The 24,983-nt window shown below is 39.6% G+C and overlaps 1 protein-coding gene across 1 annotated transcript in view; it reads right to left on the reverse strand.

Annotated features, from left to right (window-relative positions):
- The window catches only part of BMPER (BMP binding endothelial regulator), a 70,582-nt gene extending 55,613 nt beyond the window's left edge, over positions 1-14,969 (reverse strand). The window contains exons 1-5 of the mRNA XM_017734461.1: positions 14,947-14,969; positions 13,535-13,644; positions 12,770-12,910; positions 10,431-10,535; positions 5,165-5,210 (exon numbers count right to left, since the gene is read on the reverse strand). Of these exons, the coding sequence (XP_017589950.1) occupies positions 5,165-5,210; positions 10,431-10,535; positions 12,770-12,910; positions 13,535-13,567 (325 nt within the window). The 5' untranslated portion in view covers positions 13,568-13,644; positions 14,947-14,969. The remainder of the gene's footprint in view (positions 1-5,164; positions 5,211-10,430; positions 10,536-12,769; positions 12,911-13,534; positions 13,645-14,946) is intronic.
- Between the last annotated feature and the right edge of the window lie 10,014 nt (positions 14,970-24,983).

Genomic DNA, 24,983 nt, shown 5'->3' on the forward strand with positions numbered 1-24,983 from the left:
AGTAAATTGTTCCCACCTTATTGCCAACACTCCTTTTATCAGCTGTCTAAGGTAGAGCTAGAAAAGGGCAATTCTATACAATACTTCCCCCTGAGATTCTCCCAACCTCCAACTACTTTCAGATGAGGGACTTTTTGAGCTAGACATGGTTTCTTTTAATTTAGTAACCTTTGATAGAAATATTTTCTGTGAATTTTTCCAGTCCAACAATGTTTTGGACATCTACAACATCCTTGGGCAAAGGAAATGAAGAATCATTGCCACTTCCTTGTTTTGAACCTGGCACTCATAATCTTGGTGTCTTCTTTTGCTCATCTAGACATGCGCATGAACACAAATTTACCCATTCCCTCTATCCTTGAAAAACACTGATTTTTCAAAGGAGGGCCCCAGAGCTATGTTCAGGAGGCTGTGATTTGCAAAACACCTCAGGCACTCAACTTTGATTAAACATCATTGAGAGCTGGATGCAACCACCACTAAACTTCTTTTGGAAATCCTGCATGTTTCTCCCAAATCAATATTCAAACCTTCTGGCATTCATAAAACCTTTGGAAGCTTGGCAGTTTTCACATTTGTTTTTTAAGCAACTAAATACAGACTTCACACTTTTACATTTGACTAAAATATTAAACTACATATGTGATTAATGTAGTTTGCTCAGCTCCCACTTAAGGCTCTACAGCTTACTTGCAAACTAATAATAGTATTTAGGTGCTAAAAGTGAATACTATAGAACTATTAGCATGTTTTCCTTGACTTTTCGAATCATGCTCCCAATTCAGATGAAATAGTGACTTTCATTAGAAAAGGAAATGTTTTTGAAAACACATGTAGCTGTACAAAAAAGGAAGCTAAAAAAGCAACAGCATGGAAAAGAACACATTAGCATTTCCTAAGTTTTAACATAGTCTCATAAAGAAAAAAAAAATCACAAGCTGTTTGGCCAATGTGGAGGGATAAAAGTCTGAAAGACCACTCATTTCTAGTAAGTAGTATGCTGAGCACAGGTAAGAACCACTTATTAAACTAGGTGGTTGCCAAAAAGTACCTTTCTGCCTTCTACCCAGTGCCTCCATTCCCCCAGACAGTATTTAGCCTTTTTAGAAAGGCAAAATATATATACTGCGTGGTGGAGGCCAGACAGACAGTCAGCACACACATCCTGACCAGCTGAGAGTACGAGCATATTGGCTGGGCAATTAGCACACTTGTAGCTCCAGCCCAGCCACAGGATATATTGTCTCTAGCTGGGTTTATTATTTGTTGGGATATAAAGGAAATGGGACACAAATCCATAGGAAACCAGGCTCTGTTAGCTCTGGTGCTCATGGAATAGCTTGTTTTGTTTTTTCAGGAGATCAGAGCAGTCAATTGAAGTCCAAGATGTCCAGATGTCTGGTCACACTCTGCTGGATTTGTAGGTAGTTAACAGTGGCCAAGAAAAATATACTTTAAATTATAACTAAAATTGGTTTGGATACTTTCTAAGTAAGGAGAGGGAGGAAAAAACACAAGTTTACCAGTGAAGGGTGTTCTGGTTGCACATCTATAATTCAAAAATATCTCAGCTTTTTAAAAATAAAATGAAACTTTGAATATAATTAGCCCATATGCTGAATTAAGCCCTAAATCAAAAAGAACACATTATTAACTTTTAAAAACTAGCTATAGAACACGCATAATAGAATTTCATTAGGTTTTCTGTAAAAAATGTATAGCCATAGAGGACTTTCCTCATAACTTCTGCATAGTGCAGCTTGATATAATACACATTACAAGGTGTGGTGTCAAAAACTCCACAGGAGTCTTTATGGTCTATTTCATAAATAAAATAGCTATTCCAATTTGTCCAAATACATATTTATACAGTAGACCATCACAGCTGAAATGGGAGGTAAATCATGAACAGTATTCCAGTGTGAATAAACAATTGCAGTCTTTTTGTTGATGTATTTCTTCATGGAAAACAAATAACAGAAAAAACACGGATCTATGTGGTCCTTCAGTCCCACTTCCTGCTCTCACAGATACCTACAATGCATAACCTCACTTTGTTTCTTTTCCTTTTTTTTCTTTTATTTGAAAGTCAGTGCTTTTTTCAGTAATTCTACAAAAACACATAAAAAGGATGCAGGACCAAGTGCAAGCACCAACCTTTTATTCCTAAGGTGGGTCCAAATGCCCCTGAATTTGGTTTAGCTCTGTTGATCATTTTGTCAATTTAAAAAGCTGCAGAATGATTTGTGATTAACAAAATTTTTTTGTCCCAAAAGCAGCCTTTACTGCAAGATTACTGTACAGGTAAGCCTAGATGATTGCAGTCCACTTTGAAAAAACTTCATCCACAAAATCTCACAATGACCACTGTAAGGTTGTTCTAGGATTATTGATAATGATTAAAGTATATCTACATGGTTTTAGTAGGAGGTTTTCATCCTGTGGATGGTAATTTCAGCAAGGCCTATGAATTCTCCTTTGTCAAGTACAAAGATCTAATTTCCACTGCAAGTTCCGATCTTTGTCTGAAGTTGAGAGCAGTCTGTTAATGTTATTTGAACTCCGGTTTAGGTTTTTTTACTTTTAATATGAAAATGACCTTGGTCTAACATAGGATTACTAATTTATGAATTGACGTCAGTGGTGATTTTTCTAAATCAAGCCCAAAAGAGTACATTTCATTACATTTTTTACAGCAGCATAAACTAAACTGTTGAATTTTCCACTGCTATGACCACTGTGTTTAATTAGTGATAACTGTACGCCAGCCATGGAGCTTAAAAAGCAACATGCCAAAACTAACTATAGTTAACTTTAGCAACAGTAGACAAAAGAGACTCTCCAGCCCTTTAGGAGACGAGGTACTTTTTCTCTTTGCAACAAACTGCTTTGAAAATAACCCTTTGATTATTTTCTTTTTTTTCAGTTTAAAGTGTATCCTTTCACAACGTGACTGGTTTTGACCCACTTCATAGAAATTGGCTGCACTTAAACAGTACTCAAAGCTCTCCTGTGTACAGTATGTTCTTGTACCTCCCTATGTTGTTTTTAATTTGGAAAATTAATATCTGCTGGAGCACCAGAAAGGTTTGGTGTGATAATATGTGGAGAGAGGATCAGGATCAACATGAGTGAGTGGGTGAGGGAAGGGGCTGTGTGTACATCTTACCAGAAACTGGCTGAATTAGCAAAGTTTCCAATTACTATTGGATGATAGTTGTGACAAGATTTACAGCACTTCTGGTGCAAAGGTGGAATTAATTCTTTGCAAATGGCAAATGTTAAAATACCAATGTTAAAACAGCTAGTGGTAGCCACCACTGCTGTATGACACTGGGTATTTAAGCTCCTTGATTACATTATCTGTAAAAGCCAAGAATGCCCTGTTAATCAAAAAAGTTTGGAATCAGCTCTTCTCCAAATACTAAATGGGTCCATGGTGAGACAACTCTGTAAGAAAAGGATCCCTCTGTTTCACTGCACTGGTGGAGCACGGGACTGTGAGACAGGACAACGAGCTTCTTCAGCTCAAGTACAGGCAGTGCAATGCAGGTAGGACCCTTAAGACCCTCGGTCCCTTCCCATAAGGGAACAAGGTTGTTTATCCTTTGGGGAGAAATAATAGCAGTCTGCCAGTACCTGGAGGTCACTGGGAAAATGGAGCCAGGTTCTTTACAGACCTGCGTGGCAGGAGGACAAGCAACAACGATCTGACCTTCATTTCACATGTTTGTAGTCATGATCATTCCCTTCTTGTATCATCAAGAAGTTTTGAGTTTTTAGGTGACCTGGTTCCTAGATGAGTTATTTTAACTTTGAAGAACTTTATTTTTTTGCCTCCTTCTCCCATGGAACAATTACCACAAGTCATCACTCTCTGGCAGCATTTCTGAAGGAGTCACTGTGCTGTCTTCTTTTAAACGTCTTACAGCAGAGTCTCCTGTGCTTTGAGGGAATGGCTGGCCCCACTATTTTACTCCTCTCTCATGTTAGAGAAGAGCACAGGAAGAACACATGAGAAAGGTTCATGAGATGGAAACATAAGAAAAGAGGTGAGATAGAGATTGATAAATTCATGACACTAATGGTATGTCATATCTGAACAAAGCTCTATGAAAATTTCTTCTCCCTTGAAACTGAGCTAACATGAAACCAACTGCTAGTCAGTTGAATCCTCTTTCCTTTCTTCCTCTTCTCAGTATCATTTCAAGTGTTTCTGAGGTTGTCGCTTGTACTTACTTTCATTTTGATAATGAAGATTATCAAAAGCTAGATTTATTTTATCCCAAGTTACACATTTCAAAATAATTGAGCCGCAGAGTGAAAAAACAGGTATTTAGCATATGGGATTTGTGCAATTCAAGAGAACCCAGAACTGAGTTGAACAGCAAAACCATTTGGTTTTAGACAAAAGAATAGGAACACTTTCTTCTTTCAAAAGCCTTCTTACAGATCATAAAACCCCATTTTAGCAGTCTGTCCCTATTTGATAAAACAGTTAAATACATACTGAAGGACATACATAATGGTATCCTGTTAACTTCAGGTCTCCTTGTTGACTTAAATAGAGCAAGCTTAAAGATAAGCGCTTGTGTAAGTACTTTGCTGACTAGGAGGATGATATTGTAATTTAATGATCATTTCTGAAATGAGGAGTAAAGGGAAAAGAAGGTAAGGGTTGAACTAAACATCATAAACAAAGAAGGATAGTTGTCTATTCTACTTTGCACTGCTGCCCCAGACTGTGTCTCAGATTTCTGCACACCTATTTTTAACTCTCACAAATCATCTGCAAAGGTGTGATTATATATGCACGTAGCTGGACTGTTAGTTACAGGTGTAAAAGGTACCCAAGTCCTAAAAGTTACAACTTTATTAATTTTCTTGTTTTATTGCCTACAAATTTCACAGCGCAACTATATCTTTCAAAATACACCTCAGATTTGACAAAAATAGTGTCATTTTGAAAAATAAAAGAAAAACAAATAACCCAGCATTTTATTTTAAATTTACAGATTTATAGGAGGCAAAATCCATGGCCAAAAATAATCACCTGCCCTTTAGCTGCCTCTAAAAAGAAGGCAGAAAAGGAAGTATACTTCTATATACTTATTTTCTCAGAAAAAATAAAAAAGAATTTAAAGAATGTGAAGAAAGAACTTACTTTCAGTGCAAATCGGACAGCATCCTTTTCTGTTCAGGATTTTACCCTAATTGAGAGAAAGACAGGCTGATTTAATGAAAGAATTCTTGGAGCAATGACTGTGTCATGTTGTAAGACTGGATAAGCCTTTGAAAATAGTTCAAGTTGTGTTTGAACTCAGTGGCCTGGTTACAACTTCAAATATCAGGTGCTAAAAACAGACAGAACTATTCAACAAGCTTCCTGGTGGTCTTATAAGAAATTAAATACTAAAAGAGTTCTGTTACCACTTTTCTCTTTAGAGTGTGAGAGAATTTTGGACTCACATGCACAGATAGCTAAAGCAGACTAGTCACTGAGTTAACAAGATCACTTCATTACCTTTTCCCCCACCTTCCCAAAATAGATACATCTCCTATGCATTCCCTGTGCAGATGCAACCTGCTCCACCCCCACACTCCTCCCAAAACAGAAGGCAGGCAGGCAGGCAGGAAGGCAGGAAGGCTGGCAGGAAGGAAGGAAGGAAGGAAGGTTGGTTCATGTATTTCTGGTTCTGTCTTATACAAGGCTGACTAGGAGCAGAAGGCATGCCTCTGTGTATGTACACTCATGTTCCTTTTCAGTCTTCATCAGCTTAAGAGATCCTTTATCTGCTTTTCTTAAATTACCTAAATTTAAGCTAGCAGATAAGCCTGGAAAATTTCAGACTGAACAATGTGTTTTTCCAAGCAAGAACTGGTGGTGGTTATAACAGAACTTACAGTAATACTGGAGTTCACCCATATTCCCACAAAGGGAAAGAAGATGTATATGGAGCTGTGCTGCTCCCCAGCACTGACCCTTTGCTCCAACAGCAGCTGAACACAGAGGAAGTCCCCGCTGTGTGACTACTGCTCCTGTTCCCCACCAAGTAGGTGAGGACAGCAAGAGCGAGCAAATGGAGCTGTGCTATCCTGCCCACTAAACAGTATAGAAAGCCTGTGAAAATAGACAACAAATTGGTGACAGGTCTATGCAAAGAGTGGGGAAGTGAGCACAGGCAGTCCTATTGCTGTCTGCCTTGCTTTCTGCCTACAGTGCTGCCAAGTTTTGACGATGTGCATGGGGAGACATGAACTCCAAGTATCTGCTAGCAAACTGGAGTGGAGCATGTTCCATCCTGCTCTTGCTTGATGTACACAGATGGCGTGAATGAATCCTTGGTCATGAATCCATTTGGGCACATCATCCACAGGGCTCAGTTTAGTGTAATCTTGTCTTTGAATATGCAACTGCATGTGAACAGACTTGAGACACATCTGGACTTAAGAAAAGGGCTGGATCAGAGTTGCACTGGCAGAGTGAACAGCACTTAAATGTTTTCGTGACTCCCAGGTCCCTGGGCAAAGAGAATAGCTGAGGACCAGGCTACAGTGGGGAGGCCTACCAAGCACCTGCTAGAACAAAACCCCTTAAAGAAGGAACCCTTAAAGCCACACAGAAATAGGGAGCTTGGCAACACATATTTGTAGGAATGGAGACATGCAGCGGAATGCCACACACTGCACTGCACAGCCTTACCTCTGTGTTTCAATAAAAGAGTTGAAATCATCAGCCAAGCTGGAAGTGGCAAGAATTCAAGTGAAATTGGAATCTCCAAGGCAGCCTTCTGAGGCTGGTTATTTGAGCCACCATGTTGGCCCAAGATCCTGTTTTTGTCTTGTAGAATAAGGAAACCCATTATTGCTAACATGTGCTGCAAGAGTTCGTTAGCATTGAGGGTTCCCTTAGGAGTGGGCTAAGTGATGTGATCCCATTTTTCTCTATGAATATTTATAAGCAGACCACATTTGAGTCTATTTATTTTCTGGGATTTTTCTTCCTTTTTATGGGGTTTTCAATTTTGTGTCTGAGGTTTTTATTTTCTATTTTTTTTAAGGCAAGACTAATTGCTGGGGGGAAGGGGATTGTTTGGTTGTGCAATAGCAACAGCTGTTGTTTTTTTGTGCCTCATTTGGCACTAGAGTAAAAACAGCAACTTTTTGTTTGTAATAATAACAGATGTGTATAACATTATATGCAGTCTGTGCTAGAGATGGGAGGACATGTTCTGAATAAATTTTCAGCTCACTTGAAGTTCATGGGTTCAAAATTTACCTACAGAATCGAACTCTGCAAATGTCTTCACCTGCCGTGAATTTAATTCTATTAACTTTTGCAGAGCCTTGGAGCTCAGAAAAGGTTATGTGCTGTAAAATTCACCAAGCTCTCTCCTAGCAGTACAAAAAGAGACATGTTCATAACCACTGATCATTACCACAGACTTAAGATGTTAGTGAGGAATGCAAAGGCATAAGGAGAGGGGGCAAAGTGAAAATTTACAAGGATGGGTAATCAGAAAGGTAATAGCACAAGGCAAGGAACAGAGTAGAGCAGAGCTAGGGCAAGTAAATAGCGAATTCAATAAGAAGAAGTCTAAAGGATCTCTGAAACTCAGTCTTGCCAAATGTTGAGATTGTTCACTTTCTATAAAGTATTTAAGCATGTGTTGAAGTTTAAGTACACATGGAGGGCCTACTAACTTCAGCAGAACTGGACACATGCTTAACAGCTTTGCTGAATGAGGGCCGGTATCTACTGCACCTTGCAAGCTGACACCAGGTATCTTGAAAGAGGGAATATCTGTGTGGAGTCAGTGGTCAGAAAGTAAAAAACAGAAACCACAAGGCTCACTAGAACACCAAGGAGGACCAATCTTAATATAAATGTGACAGGAGGGACTGAATTTGAAAAATGTGTTGCCTCCACAGCAGATGAAAAGAATCTAAGAAAGACATTTTCTGTAATTACTGATACGGGACTAAATGCTCCAAAAAGGAAAGAACAAAAGAAACAGAAATTTGTGTTTAGCTCTATGAAGAAAATTAAAGAAATAGCAGAAACAGTCTTAAAAAATAAGTCAGCCTGTAACCAATAGATTGAATAATACAAATGGTTGTGCAGTATTGGAAATTTCTGCAGAATTACCACTTTGAAACCCATACTTTCAAGAAATAATTGGCCAAAAGTTATGATGATAAATAAAATAAGATTCCATAACCAAAAAAACCCACCCACAATATCATGCAAAGAGTATTAAGACTGCATGGTAAAGCATTTAAGTCAAGGAATAATATTCTAAATTCTTTGTGAATCTTCAATCCTTTCACACTCAGTTGTCTGTATAATAATACAGGTTTAATGAGATAACTTTATGTTGCCTGACACCTAAGGGACACTAAACCACATTTTATTCCACAGCAGTCTTCAATAGTCAGTGAAGACTGCTTACTGTCAAAAATATTGTGAAGAGAGAAAAGGAATGGAGTGCACACATCTACAGTTTGCAGAGACAGCAGCATAACTCTATGCACGATATTCAGATTGTCAGTATCAGAACCACTAATATATCTTTATCTCAAATAATGTGGTGTGTTTAATTGATGTTTATAGATTTGTGACAGAAAGTCTCATCAAAGATAGTGGAGCAGAGATGAAAAGTAAAAGATTCAAATCAATTAGCATATATTATTTGCTTTAAAACTACTTGGTACCCACTTGGAATAGGAAAATAACTCTTAATCTAGAGTTTACATTCTTTCTCCTATTTGGCCTTCAAATTTAGCTTGGAAGAGCAGAAATGTAATTGTGTACCCATGGAGGAGGGTGGGTTTGCTTGCAGCTTGCATTTTAAGGTGGGGAGCTGGCTGACTACTTATATACTGGGGGGAATGGTGCTGCAGGGTAACAAGGCTGGTCTTTCCAACCCTAAGGAATCAGTTTGTTTGAGGACTCACCTCAGAGGTTAAGGGCAGTTTAGGACTTCACATTAACCTTGGAGCAGGTTCTGTAGCAGCACTGAATGAGTTTGTCCATCAGTCTCACTTATACACTGCAGCACTGTCAGTGGTGAATTTTTACCCACCGCTATTTTCATTTTAGAATCCAGTTCAACTGGTCATCTCAATGCTCAAATTTGTGCATGGATACAGCTGAAGCAATGTACTTCACCGAAGATCTCTATTAAGTTATATTAGCTGCTTGATCTCAGAAGTACCCTAAACATTTAAAATGCATCAGCACAAGGAAAATATAAATACGATGCAGCGTGTGCAAGGTTCTTGGCCAACAAAGAATTTGAAGAGACCTGAAGAACCCAAGGTCTCACTTCCTACTTATACTGTGAATGACATGAAGGTAGCAAACCTGACTGCCATGAGCAATATAACATTCCCAGAAGAACAGCTCCATTTGTTCACACTTCCTGATGTGTATGCAGCATCTTGTGTGAGGCCCATTAAGATGAGAACTGCCCTCTCCAGTGAGTGCCAGAGTGACAGGAAAAGGATGTTCCCTCTTCTGAGGATCTTGAAGCCCACTGTCACACCAGAACAGGGAGTGCCAAGGTGCAAGCTCTCTATTCTACCACCATTTCTGTCAAAAGTTTACATGTATAAAATTTTACAAAGAGTTTGTCATTTAAAAATTTTATATCTAGGTGTCTGTGACTCACATTTTCCCCACTGGCTTCCAAGGTCGAGAAGGAAACACTGAGAAAGTGTAATGCTAACAACTTGGCTCTCTCTTCTGCAGTTTTGCTCAAAAGTCTGCTCCTACATGAGGTGCTATTTAGAGCTCCATCTTGTGAAAATTTGAGCCATAAGACAAAAGTAATTTGTCAGTGTCAGAAATCCAAGAAACAAAGGATGATTTTAGCTCGAGGTTTCAATTTTTGACACCTTTAAGTTACAATTACACCACTCTTTGGTTCACTCCAGATTTTCAAATAAAAAATAGCCAGCCCACAACCTTAGAGAAAGCAGCATGGCTTGGTTGAACTAATTTTCTTTGATCTGTCTAATTTAAATTTTCAACCAAGTATTAAGCCTCATATGCACTGGGAAATGCAAGTACAACAACCTCCTGTGGCTTGCCCTAACAATATCCACGCTACTGAAATATTAACATAGTCACCTCACCACTCTAAAAAACTATTAAATAAAAGCCAAAAAAGAACTGTTCCAATGCAGATACTTGGGACAGAGAAAGAAGGAGAGGAGGAGCAGAGTCTTCAGAGCAAGGACAGAGGCAGGAAGACCATATTCAGGATAACAGTAGCACATTTGAGGAATGCCAACCTAAATTAACATGCCATCCCTTCCTTCCAAACAGCATGCCCCACTGTCACGCACACACTTCCAAGAAACACTGGCAAAGATAATGGTGGAGCAGAAAAGAGAAGAAAGCTTGGTTCTGTTAAAAAACTCACATGAGGACAGCTGCTGACTGGAATGCATTGCTTCTTGCGACACTCTGTCTTGCCTTTCACACAAGCACAGATGGTGCAGTTCACAGAGGACCACATCTCTCCATCCTGCAAGAGGGAACATGATATAGTATCAGCTAGGGTGGCAACAAGAAGCTATTTCAGCAATGTGTCATTGCACAAGAAAGGATGAATTTTCCTGTTGGCTTTGTGTCATTGTTTAGTCTAAATTATTTTGAGGTGTCTGTCCATGGCCAGTTGGATTCAAGACAGAGATCAAATTCAGCCAGGTTTTCTTCCCTTTGGCCTTTTTGGTAAGAAATTCATTTTTCCAAAGCTAACCAAATCACATTTGCATTTTTCAACAGTGTCCTGATTATTTGCATTGTTTTATCTCCAATAAGCATCTGATTTGTGATCACACCTACCACAAATTTTCATTTAAGTTCACATAATTAGAAAAACCTGATTCACTGGGTTGAGTGACATCTTAAAGCTGTTGCACATGAAAATATTTGATTAAGATGTCAGCATATAGTGAATTTATTCCCATATGTAGCATCATTTCAACTTAGGGCAGGAATGGTCAAATAATGAATTCTAATTTAGATTGCTACAGCACTTTCATGGATATTTGATCTGCTAAACATCTGAAAATATTTAGAAGAGATACAGTGCTGAATCTCTCAAAAGCAGAGCAGGTAAGACAGCCTATGTATAGCTCTGAAAATATGAAGTGCAGAGCATAATATGCCTCGTCGTCTTGTCCACTTGGGATGAATTGCTTGTGGAACTGCCCTGGCTCCTTTTCACATGGTGTTGCATTTGCCAAGTGTGGTTCCTAAAACATTCTGTCTCACCCACTTACAGCCTTGTGCTAGTCTGCTTAGAGCCAAACTGTGCATGTTTTCTGTTTACAGGGCTGCTGGGAAGGAAGGGTGAGGATAGACCTGACAGGAACAGGCAGTTCAACCAGACAGCTGTGAATAATTATGTGCCCACCTCAACATGATGTTCTGACCAGAAACAGAAACAGACTATATCTGAAATGCCAAGGAGTCTGACTTATTCAGCTCAGCTTGCTTCATCAAAGGCTGTCTGTCTCCTACTTTTTGTTTCTAGGGCATGTTTCTACTGCCTGGTGTTTCTGATGTTCTTGGTCTCTAATGACCACTCACCGGGCATCTGCCAAGGTACCAGAATACATCACAGCTGACTGCATGCAGCTGCCCTGAATTTTTGTCTTACAGCTGGTTTGCACAGGAGTGTAAAAACACATTTGCTGTGCCCATTCTACCTGTGTTAGACCATTGACTTCAACCGAGCAACACCGAATTTACTTTTTTGCACACAAGGCCAGAAATGGATGTACTGTCTCGTTATTTTTTCACACTCCATATAATACTAGTAATATAATAAAATCTTCACAAGAACCAGAATATTTTAGTTGGGTGCCTAAGAAGTAGGCATTTGTTCCTGAAGCACAATGGCGCCAGTGTGAAAGTGCCAATCAGATGGAGCATAGTCTCAGCATACAGTAGGTTCACATGTAATTTCCAGAATAAACACTTCTGCTATGTACACAAAAGATGGAATAAATGGGAAGCAATTCTGGCTGAGCAAACCAAGTATTCACAAAGGACTTAACATTTGATCTGATTCAAGGGTCTCTTAATTCACAGATGGCCCATGAGGTGACAGAATCTTTTTCTGACACAGTGTGAAAAAAAGCTGCACCACTTGGAAAAACAAACGGGGTCTGAAGAACAGCAGAAGTGTTCTGCAGGGAATCCCTTGTGTCTTGAATACATTGGGTGAGAGTGCAGTAGGTAACAGTTATTACATGGCTGTCCCAGTGTAAGATGTCAAGGGTGCTGTCCTTAGCAGAGATGTGAAATGTAGTAAACCAAGTAACTTTCCGCCAAAATGAACCTCACAAAGCTCCTGTTGGCTCAGTTATGGAAAAGACTCTTTCGCTCAGCCAATAAAGCCTACATACCATTCAGAATATCTCCTCCATGAGTATCAATGTTTGTTTGGAAAAGGAGAGTATCAGTATCTCTTACTAAAAATGCATCGTCATGAAACAGCAGCTTGAACATCTACATATGGAGGGGAAGACAAAATGTAACATTCAAGGAGGAACTAATCTTTAATGGTGACTATCAGCAGAATTTATACAAACTCAGGAAAAAAAATAAAAACAGATGGCAAATGTTCCATTGTGGACCAGGATGGTGAGGATTCTGCTAAAAACAAGCTACAATACTAATTTACAGCAAACTCATGCCATTTTGGCTGTTACAATGGCACCTACTCTTGAGCCACACCTGAAACCTTACCTGGAAGATCTTACTGCCAAACTTGCACACTTTCATGTCCTCAGGAGAGATATATGAGACACACTCCTTGCAGCAGTGGTCTTTGTTTTTATTGCATTCACCAGGAAGTAAGCACCTCTTCTTACATATCACTGTTGAATCCTAGGTACAAGGGTGAAAGGAAAGCACAAAATCATCACCAAGATGTTTGTTCCTGTGTGTCCTTACATACTTCTGTTTGCTCAATCATTGCATCCACCCAAGACACAGCCCAACTGCTTTGAATAGGTCAGCTTAGAGAAAATAAATACTATTTATAGATAAAGGGAATCTTTCACAGTCTATGAAGCTAAAGCCCAGCTTGTACTTCTGTTGTCCTGCAAAATCTCACTGATTTGGTGGCACTTTTATTTTTTTGCCTTGGTAAAAATGTGCAAGTGGTTGCAGTCATGTTAGGGAAATAAATAAAAATCACTGACCTTCAGCAGAGATGCAGTAATTCATCATTTAGAAACTCCTCTTCCATTCTAACGCAGTCTTAAAAAGGACCACATAATCTGAGCAACTTTATTTTGCATCATACAAGGTCAGGCATTATGTCTCAGCTGAGGCAGTCAGTAACTTTTTAAACTTTCCTAGCACAACTGCAAGTGCTCTTCAGATCAGATTCTTTGAGACCACATAAGATGCCAAAGAGCAGTATTAGGCTTACAATTCCACAGCCCTACAAATTACTGCTAAGCCAGACAACCATCAGCACACAGTATCAAAGCACTATGGACTTACCTTGCATGTACACACTGTGCAGTTGTCATACATAAATGAGGAACCATTATCATACACGTTGCTGTGAAAGAGGCAGCTTCCAAATGGGAGGTCAAACACTTTCCTCTGTCCTGAATATATAAATAAACATTAATAGAAACAAAATGTGGTTGAAAATATACCACATTGTCAACAAAAATAGTAGGGCTTATTGTCACCAGACCAAATTCACATGCAACGTATCATTTGCTATGTGTTTCCACTTCAGTGTGAAAAAATATGTACTTTAACAGTTCACTATTCTTTTAGTACACATTCATCTCTACAAATTCTACTGTGGGAGGGAATATAAATAATTTATGATATGTTTATATAGGAAAAATCTTTCTTTTCCCTCTCTTCATAAAGTGCACACTGCAGCTAAAGGAATAAAAAGTAAGCACTGCAAACTCTTAAGGTAGGTACACTTAAACTAGTTTAAACAGTCTTTAACTTAAAGCAATAACTTATCAAATAAAGCAGTCTTAACTTCTTTTAGCATATCTGCCTCAGGGATTCACAGCAGCCAAGCTAAATCAACTCAGTAACACTGATCCAAAAAAAAAACATAGGTGTAGTCCAGTCTCATTAAGATAGCTTGGTGTACCATGTGTTCACACAAGGCTGCAAGATATACAGGAATTTGCATTGTTTATGAACAGAATGAAGGCAACACAAGATATTTAGTTTCCATAATCTGCAAAATATTTGGGTTTATTGGGAGTGAGGCACGGATTTGGGGCACTACACAGGGAAGGCAGCACCAAAATCAAATCCTTCCTGAGTCGTGCAATCCTGCAAGCACTTTCAGACCCAAGTTACAATGCAGCTTGCACTCCTGTAAGCTTCTCTTATGCCTCAGCTTCTTTCCCAGTAAGTTATTTTAAACAAGTGACCATTATAATGCATACACATGAGCTCTTCACAAAAACACTATACTTACCTTCCTAATTTTGAATTGCCCTGTTTTACTTTTGGAGGCAGCCAACTAATAAGTTTTTTTATGAGTGACTGTCACTCTCCTACCTCATAATTTCTGAGATCTAAATGTTTAATAGGCATCAAATCCAAGGTATGGAATGCCCACTCTAAGTACATACTGGAAGTACTAAGTATTGGCCAATATTTTAGCTTTCAAACCATCAGGTCTTGGCACACTCTAATTCCTTCCTTTTTCAATAATTCTTATAAATGTAGAGCATCTTAAAAGAAAAAGGTTCCATTTTTCTCTGAGATGTAAGTGAATAAAAGGATAAGTACACAGCAACATCCATTGGATTTGCCTTCAATTTTTACAAATTGAATGTTTACCAAAAGTTAAGAAATAATTACTCTTTCTCAGTTAGATACAATTTAAACCTCCCTCTCCTGCAAACTAGATACTTGGAATTTACCTGTGCTTGTGTAGCCAGCCTTCCTTTCACTGGATGTGCATCTTTCTCAAAAGACTTAACTTCTCTTGCAGGACTGACATAAGGAATCAGTTGAGGATGCTCAGTAGCCATAAAAGGAACTGCTCTACATCCATGCACCTCTTAGGGGCAAAGCCATGCCAGAGTCCTGCCTGCAACAATGCTTCTACTGCTCTCTGTGGGGCCAGGACTTCAATCACATAGCTTGTGTCAGCAAGTGAACAAAGGTCCAGCTCTCTCCCACACCCTCTTGCCATGCCTTGCAAACTACTCAGTGCAATTCCGGGTGGCCAACCCAGTTCAAATAGTTGGTTAAAAACCACTGTCAAAGGAGGCACCACTTTAAAAGATGTGGTGATGAAGATATTCACTTAATGGTTGTCTTTGCTGGCTCATAACCACTAGTTAAGCTAATAATTCAAGTCCCAGTAGAGTCCACAGCATTCTTCTAAGCTATGTACACAGAGTATCAGGAATTCAATTGCAGGGAGGTCTTCCACATGATACTTTAAAAACTATGCCTCAGCATCCCTGGAAACTTTTCTCTTTCCCAACTGCCATGCAGTGCATTACTCATCCCTTGGCTTTACCTTCCCTCCAAAACTTTTAACAGTTCCCTGTAAATAGACATAATCTATTCACAGGTATATGAAATGCTTTCGAGTAAAAACCACATAAAATGAAATTAATTATTATTAGTGAATTTGTTTACATTCTAAGAAGGGGAAAAAGCATTTATAGAAAGATCCCCTTGAAGCAGTCAAAAATTAAAGCTGCATTTTGAATGTCTAGTTCACAGAGGGGAAAGTTCAGTCAGGAAAAGCATGGGGAGGAGATGACAATGGGAGTTTACAGAAGGAAAGGAAAAATGTCCTCAGCCAAAACAGAAGCTCAGCATTTGGACTGTTCTTCTCTCCATTTCATTCCTCTACTGCATTACTCTCTGGCACTGTGGTTAAATGTTCCAGGCAGACATTTATCTGTAGCACCTCTCTATTAGCAAATAAATAAATTCAGGTTTGTTTCTTGCAATCAAAAATGTTAAGTATTATGAGAACCTATAATTCTATATGGCTTTGCTGCCTCCAAGGCCAGACTTCTCTATAACCTAGACCTGGAAAGAGATTTCAGATGAAAATATAGTCAAAATTACAAAAAGTTTCCATTGAAGAACTGGGAGTAATTGGCTCTGAAATTTTTCCAAACCTAGTTATAACCCCATAGACCAAACTAAAGTTGATTTACTTGGTAGGATGTAAGTGCTCTTTGTTTATGAAATAGATGGAATGTTAAACTGTGGGATCTGTGGACACAGTAAGGGCAAAACAAGGCAGTGCCTTATTTTTGTCACTGCCTTACTTGTCATGACCTGGACAAACTAGCCCTTCTTGGAGGCCTATGACTTACAACTTTAAAATGTTTTGGAAAGATGTCATTGAAAATATTCGTGGATGACAGTGTGATTCCACCTTAAGAAGGCAATCATGAGATGGACTCCTGGATCTGTGGCCTCTCTGACAATAGTTTCTAAAAATGCAATGTAAGTTCAGAAGTTACCTCTGACCTGCATTTCCTCAAAATCAAGAATGCAAATGCTCACTCAAGTAATGATATGAGCAGGTGAGGCCTTTTTCTTGTGGCAAACTCCAAAGGAACATTTTCTCCCGCCTCAACCTCCTTTGTAAAATATATAATGAAGGTGGGAAGCATCTCTGTATTTGTCCTTCTAAGCAAGGCAACTGGTCTATATTCAAATGCTCTTCTGCAGCCGCTTGCTTAGTACCACCCATCACAACCCTAACACTGACCCTGAGTACGTGTTCAAAATCTGTGGATTATAAATGCTGAGCAGTAGTCTCTTTCACCTCCTGGAATTTACCAGTATTGTGAAATACTGGTCTAAAAGATGTTATGCACAAACATATTGTATTAATTACAAAATTCCTCGGGGAAGAAACCACTCCTGTGTCCTGCCACCCTGAAGGAAAATAGGCTCCATTAGAAAAAAAAATTAAAGCAAAATATCAAGTATAAATGTGTGCACACACACACACACAATAGACACACACAGGCAAGAAGGTCTTGAAAAGCATTAGCCAAAGCAGCATTTGCCAACAGAAATCTCTGCTTGCATCCAGTGTACAGGACATGTACAACTGTACTTCAAGACTTTCTATATTGCTTGCAGAGACCTTGGATTATCTGTATTTTTTTCAATCTCTCAAACAATGAATGGAATTAATTGAAGAAACAGTGTCTTTCTATCTTATTTCTTGGTGTGGATATGATAAAACCAGGGAAAATAAAATCATTATCCATGAACCTTTCCGGATGTTCCAAAAATTTATTGAGCAATTTTTTGTATTATTCTTCATCTCCTGTGCCGTGCCCTTCTAGGCTTGTCTGGGACAGGGATTAAGTGCTGAAGCAAGATGAGAGCAGGTGTTCTTCCACTATGTCTGTGAACTCAGAAGCCAAATAAGCTGAAATCACTTAAGAAAGCACATTCTTGTTAGCCTCCAAAGCCAACTATGCAAACCCAGAAGGTCTGCTTTCTTCAGAGGACTGAAAACCAAGTGGGTATATGAAATGTTGAGAATGAGTGAGGAGAAAAAAAAAGGAGAAGAAAAGGAGAAGAAAAGGGAAAGGGAAGGGAGGGGGAAGGGGAAAGAGAAAGGGAAAGGGAAAGGGAAAGGGAAAGGGAACTAGACTGGATGTATCCTGGTATATCAATGAATACCAGAAACAAAGACAAAAGCACAGAAAATATGTCTAAGAGTGAGTCAGTCAAAAGTGATCTTATTTCTCATTCCACTCTGTTGCCTAATCATTTCATCATGCCTTCAGAATACTGTGTTTAGCTCAAGACCCTCTACCAACGTGTGCTCCATACGCTTATGAGTGGTCCAGGTTGCCAAATTTTAAAAATCAGTCCATCTTTATCTCAGCAAGGAAAGTCAGTACTTTTGATCTAGCTGATCTAGCTGTCTTGCCTTATCACTCAGAGCTGCAGGCTCATCCCAGCAACAAGCCTTGTGTTCCTGATGCTGTGATTGAAGGCTTATGAACAGTCTCCTCCAACCTACATGCTGAATGGCTTTCAGGGCTCCCTGGAAAAAGATGGAAAAAGCCGTTCATTTCGAAGGGCTCTGTGCCTGAAATGATGGTATACCACTCCACTCCTAATGGCCTCAGTGAATCATGTAAAAGCTTTTACATATAGGCAGACCCACTGTTGCACAGAAAATAACATACTGACTGTACCCCCGTTCTATAATAAGTTTTCAGGCACTGAAGTTTGCCTGTCCCATGGGGCTACCAAAGCATCCTGAATGCACATGGCTGAGGACTGCTCGTAATTCTTTCACTGCAGCATGCAGAAACACAGAGCTTATTGTAGACAGAAATGACTGCTCTAAATTAAGGGTCAGACCAGAAACTTGACAAAACTAAATTAATTCTTTAGTGATGTTCCTTAGTATGCTTAGGGAATAGCTCTGTGAGAAGAGACACAGGTGCAGAATGAAAGAAAAAAACAAGGGCTCTCTGAAGTAGTGCCGTCATTCACCCCAGGGAAAAAGGCTACAAGAAGCCAAAGTTCAAACTTCGGTGACAATTCAGCAAAAGGGAAAGCAGGGCATGGATGTCTCAGCCAGACTGGTGACAGGATCAGGAATATATCCATGGAAGAAAATGAGGAAAGGCTGAGGGAACTTGGACTGTTCAGCCTGGAAAAGAGAAGAATTTGAGGTGACCTAATTGCACCCTTCAAGTACCAGAAGGGAGCCTACAAGAAAGATGGAGAGAGACTTTACAAGAGCATCTAGCAACAGGAGAAGGAGAAATGGCTTTAAACTGAGAGTAGGCTTAGACTGGGTATTAGGAAGAAATTCTTTATTGTGAGGGTGGCGAGACACCAGAACAGGTTGCCAGGAGAAGTGGTGGGTACCCCATTCCTGAGAGTGTTCAAGGCCAGGTTGGATGGGGCACTGAGCAACCTGGTCTAGTGAAAGGTATCCCTGCACATAGCTGGGGGATGGGCGATTGTACCTAGATAATCTTTAACGTCCCTTTCAACCCAAACTATTCTGTGATTCTGTAACGATAAAGCAATACTCCAATACATGGTGAGAACAGGTCCTTTCTTGCAATCTTGCTGCTGCATTTCATACTCACATAACCTGTGGCTCTGCAGAACTGTCATGGAGTTTTGCTTCTCTGATAGATTGAATCAAAGCTCAGGCTTAGCACACTATTGAGATGTTTCCTTTGCAGCCTCTTGCATAGGTATTTTTTAAATACAAAATGCCATGGACAACGTAAAATATTTTCTCATTTCGGCCTTTTGTTTATAGCTCCTTCTGTACTTTTTGTACTGGCCCCTCTGCACAAACTAAGACTAATTCCACCCGTCTGTTCACCTCACTGCTACCCCTGCTTCCAGCTGGAATGCTGCTTTATTACACCCAAACTATTTTCTAACTTGCTGCTCTCCCAGATAGGCTCTCCAAGGCTTGAATGTCATGCTAGTGCAAGTTCAAAACAGTCTGAAACAAATCAACCTGTACCATTTAAATTAAGAATAATTCTACCTGCCCTACAGAACTTAGAGAGAAAATTCATTGGGCACTCATTGAATGTCAAAACACACACAATATTTCTATTTTCTTAAAAGCCTCAGCCATCATAATACAAGACTCACAAAGCATTCAGAATACCCGTTTTCAAAGCAGCTAGTGCAGCCAGTGCTTTAAATTGCATGGAATAGAGCTGTGTAGGAAAAAAAAATGAGTGCAACAAAAGTTCAACAAAAAAACCCAAAATCAATGGAAAAAATAACTCTGGAGAGGAAGAAGATTGGCTTTGGATGACCTAAGCTAGGGTGGGAACTGCACAGTGAACATCTTGCCTCTTCCACCTCTCAATTACATCTACAGCTTTTAGTTCACATTTCCATGTATGATATCTCCCATGTAGCTAGAATGCTCCAGGTCAGAAGCAACAACCTCCAGTTGTTCAGTAAAACCTGAATTGGAAGCCAGCAGAGACCAATAAAGCACAAGTGACATCTGCTTCCTGTGCGAAAAGCTATTCAAGAGCTAGTCAAATAAATCCTTGAGCAACAGTTAACAAGAACTTTAACCAGAGGAGGCTGCTGCAGCGCACAGTCTTCTGGAGGTAACAGATTTTGTAAGAGATCTAATGTCTACAAAGAAAAGATTCACTTTCCACCTTGCAGACAAATAAAAACACTGTAACTCCTGCTGCCACCTCATATCTGCAAGATAAACCAAAAGGCTTTAAAACATCAGTTCAGCAGGTGGTGTGGACTGAGGTTTTGTCTTGTCTCAGCAGCTTTCTCAAGAGACAGAAGAGAGGGGGAGATGAAATAGCACTTTCTAATGCTCCCACAAGAGGTCCATCTTTGAGAAAGAGAGATAACGAATCCTTCTTTAAATGAAAGCATGGAGCTGGTCCATCTAGTTATGCATTCACTTCGGCTCAGCTCCTGCCTCGATTATGATATTTTGCTGTTCAATAAGGACACAAGTAACTTGGCAGAGTTGAGAGACACACCCATCTAGGCTATGACCGACTGCTGGACACACTGGATGAAGGACAGAGTGCAGTTTCTAGGTAAGCTACCCACATGCCTGGTGCACAGCATGTGTGCAGCCTGTGTGCTGCGACAGACGGAGAGAAAAATGCCTGCAGGTTCTGTAATTAATCCCCAAGAACCTTGGGCTTCATCTATCATGAAGGCAAGAAAGTGACCACCACCAACAGCTTGTCTTTAGCAGATTTTTAAAGCACTCATGAAATCCCAGTAGGACAGAGATTTCTACATTCCCAATTTGTTTGCTACTGATAATGAGCATGTCTAAACTTAATAATATTCTACATACTTGTTATTTAAGGTTAAAGATTAACACAAGTATTATCAAGAACCAAGCTTCTTGTGGGTATCTCATTTTCTGTTTCACTTTCAAGTTTCATCTCTGTGCTTTAGTGAAGCTATAAATCATCTAAAAAAGATTCCTCCTTAGTTTTGCCCTATGTTCACCTTGTACTTGAAAGACTGCTCATCCTCTAAAAGAAGTATAATTTCCATTGATTTTGCAGAATATTTTGTCTAAGTGCTGGCTGGCATTAGGATTCAGTGGATTGTAGGCATTTATTTTTAACTTTCATTCTAGAAGAAGTGTAAAAGGTTTCATTTGCTACCAGTGAGCCTATCCTTACAGAAAAAAAATAATAATAAAAGGAAATACCAAAATAACATTTCTCTCAACTCTGGAATACATATTCCAGATATTAAGAGCAAGGTCAGACACACACTGTAGACTCAGCAGGGTTGTTGTAAGAACTAAGACATATGTTCAAGGTTGTCTCCAGCTATGAAGAAAGATTTTACGCCACCAGCATGAAAAAAAAATTTTGAAAGTTCAACAGGGTCACTATTGAGCAAGTCTGCCCCATGCCAGTGGCAAAAAAAGCCAAATAAACACACAACTGTGTGACTGTTTGTCTTCAACTACTCTACCCCAGTGCAAGTAACTACAGTCACCATGAACATATTATGAAATATTATCATTTCTGTGACAGCAAAGGCATAAAGGCAATAAATAGACATATATCAATAAAGACATATGATTTAAGATTCAGATAACAATGAGTATTACTATTCTGGAATTAAAAAATTATTAATGCATTCCAGGATTCGTTTCATTACACCACATTGGCTGATGTGTATAGGGCTTCCTACGTGAACTGGATGGTGTATTGGCTTGCATACACTTGGTGGCCTCCAGGAGCTCTGTCTGACTTATTAACTACTCTGTGATAATAAAGACTTTCACTACCTCCCAAACATGTACTGGAAACATAAACCAGGTCAGCAACAAGTACTATGCAAGCATCTCCAAAATGCCTCTAGAATCGCATGCCCTGAAAACCCATACCTTGAGCTTACAATCAGATTACAGTCCCTGATGTGCCATGCAAGTAGACTTCAGGTACAAAAGGGAGAGGATACTGTGCTTAAAGTGTGGGTTTAATCTGGAAATTTAATCTGGAAAGGTGTTCTCTCCCAAATCAGATGAAAGACACTCCAGTTCTTGTAAGAATGACGGTGCAGCATGTGGTGGACAGCCTCTGGAAATAACTTCACCCCTACACAGTATTTCAGGGCCCCTGAAACAGCCATGTCATGCACAGTGAGAGTTCCCTGGAAGGGTCACAGGAGGAAGAAGATTTTTAGGAAATGTACAAAGTAGCAATACAGTTCTCAGCATAAAAGCAATCAGCACATCAATCAGGCAGACAAGCCAGAGCTTCCCACATCCCTTGAAGTCTGATCTATTGTCTAGATTGGGATTTTTAAAATTACTATTTAGAAAGTATTGGATAACATTCAGAATAGGGAGATCTTGGGCTTCAGTTCAAAACAGCAGGTATTTACACTGTCTTGTTTGTGCCAGATTTTTCAACTTTAGATCTAGATCTCAAACCCTATTTTCTGCAATATCACTGCTATGGAAAGGCTTTAGAAAGTGGCCCTAGTGACAGTCTGAAGTGGTGTCCTAAGAACTGCATGTGCAATTCTCACATTGCATGTGAGCTCTACAGAGCTCACATACATTTTAACACCAGGTCATACAAATTATTGTGGATATAAATAAATCTTCTTAAATGTCTTAAAAATTACCTATAAATCTACACAGACTAGAAATGGTAAGATACAAGATTCTTGTAAACAAATTACTAAACCAACTCTAGGGCAAAGCAAAGGCACAATTCTTGAAATTATTTCAATTTTTAATCTCAGTCTGATGCAAAGCCATTCCCTGACACAGCAAAAGAAGCATAAAAATCTCTGTCAATTTCTAGGAGGTTAAAGTTTGACTTCCACCACCTCTCCTTCCATATGCATGCTTATGACACAATTTCTTAGGTGTACAGTCTATGTCAACAACAAGCTGCAGTAACAGGAAAGTCTAACTAGTTTTCTCCAACTAATGTAAATTCATGACCCTGAGTTCCTAGCAAATTGCAAGTGGAGTTGCAAAATGTCACAGAGTTAAAACATCTTGACCTAAAACCAAGAAACAAAAAGTCTCCCTCTTTTGGAAGTTACTGTGTATATGGTTGTATCCATCTGCTGAAGGATTAACTACATTAATTCATTAATTCGTAATTTAGGATAGAATGAAGGCTCTAAATACTGTTATGTGTTCCATTAACAAAATATGGTGTGTACAAAGTGACATGTAGGTGCCAGGTCTATCCAAGTCTTGCCATCCATTCCAGTTCACAGGAGCCACATTTCCTGGGATTGGTTAGATTAAGAAAATAAATTTTCTCTTCTGTAGAGGAAGTGGGTTGCTGTTTGTTTGCTGAAATATCACAGCATCCTCCCAGAGACTGAAGTACATCCTTCTGGGACATAGGTCTACACTTTGAAATCAGACTGTTGGGGAGCTGCTGGTCCTGCTTCTCTCAGGTTCCACAAAAACATGAGCTGCACTGAGTGTCCTATGGGAGGAAGTGGAAGACCAGGGTATTTACTGCCTTGGGTGAAAGGGACCATTCTGGAACATGAAATTATGGGTTGCAGTAACTTTCTTTAAGGTATACACAGGCAGAGACACCAGTCTGAAATCTCACAGTTGCTGGAACTGCAGAAGGGCTCCTTGCGGGAGGTCAGAGCATTCTGCTTTCAGCTGGGGGACAGTACAAACAGCACTTGGCCACATTTCTCCAGTCTAATAGCACTATGTAGAGGTGTCACTGGGATGATATTGCATCTGGCTTCACAATCCAGCTGAAATCAAATCGTTTGCTGACCCAATAGCCTACTTGCAAAGTCACACAGCTGAACAGCCAGCAGCCCTCTCCCCTCCAGGGCTTACACACTGAGCTCTTGGCTCTGTTAAAAATGATGTTGTAAATAGCCCCTCTTCTCTCAGAAGCCCTGAAAGGTTTAATTGTGGTGTGTACTTTGTCCCTTTCAGGCTGATTTCCTAAGGAAAGTAGGCTTATGCAGGCAGAAACCAGGGACACCTGTAGTTTGTGAATCACAGACCAGCTCCAGCCACAAATAATCAAGGGACTACTCTGAAAAAGGTACATAGAGATAAAATAGCAAAAATCAAAATGACCGCCAGGATATTTAAGTTCCTACAAGTCTTTTTCAAAGCCAGACTGCTGCAGAGAGCAGAGAACCCCCGATTTCTTTCTCAGAAAGAACACCGGAAAGCATCCTACAATGTTAGGAGGCAGCTGGCCTTCCAGCCAGCATCTCCCAGACCTTGTGCCTTTCATTCAGTGCTTGTGTCATGGAGGTGCTGGAAAAAAACCCAGATTTTTGCAGATAGGACAGATCAAGTGCCACACATCTATAGAAATAAAGCTTTGCTGCTTCTGCTGTTCTGGGAACATAATCTCTATTCCTAGGTTAGCAGGGACAGTGGTATATAAAACAGGTCTGCATCCCATACCTAATGCACTTTTCCCATGAGATGAGGCATTTTTCTTCATGTCTTTCCTGTGTTGTTTTTTTTCACTCCCAGTACCTACAAGGATTCATGATACCTGTGTTCCAGACTGCCCATCAACTATCCTAAGTGCAGGATGCTTTCAGATGCAGCTCATGCATTTGTTCTGCTGTGAGAGCTGTTATTTTATTGATTCTTCTCCCAGACAGTTCAACAGCTGAGGCTTTTTCCAGGGTTAGATCTGTTTCTCTCAACAAATCTCTCCTGCAAGCAGAAGTAATGTGTCCCACAAAATATTCTGCCTTTCATTAGGTAGTTTTTAAGATCTCTGAATTAAAGAGAAGGCAGAGTTTCCAACAATGTAACAGAAGTGCCTATTCCTTCTTCTGCTAGTTGATAGTGAGTTAAGAAAAAAAAAAAAAACAGAAACAGTATCTCTTGAAAACTCAAGAGATGGCTGGATTCACACTGCACCACAAGCACCTTTGTGGACAGTGTAATTATCCCAGGCACTATTTCCAG

Source organism: Corvus brachyrhynchos, unplaced genomic scaffold, assembly GCF_000691975.1.
Source record: "Corvus brachyrhynchos isolate BGI_N302 unplaced genomic scaffold, ASM69197v1 scaffold94, whole genome shotgun sequence".
NCBI classification, from domain to species: domain Eukaryota; kingdom Metazoa; phylum Chordata; class Aves; order Passeriformes; family Corvidae; genus Corvus; species Corvus brachyrhynchos.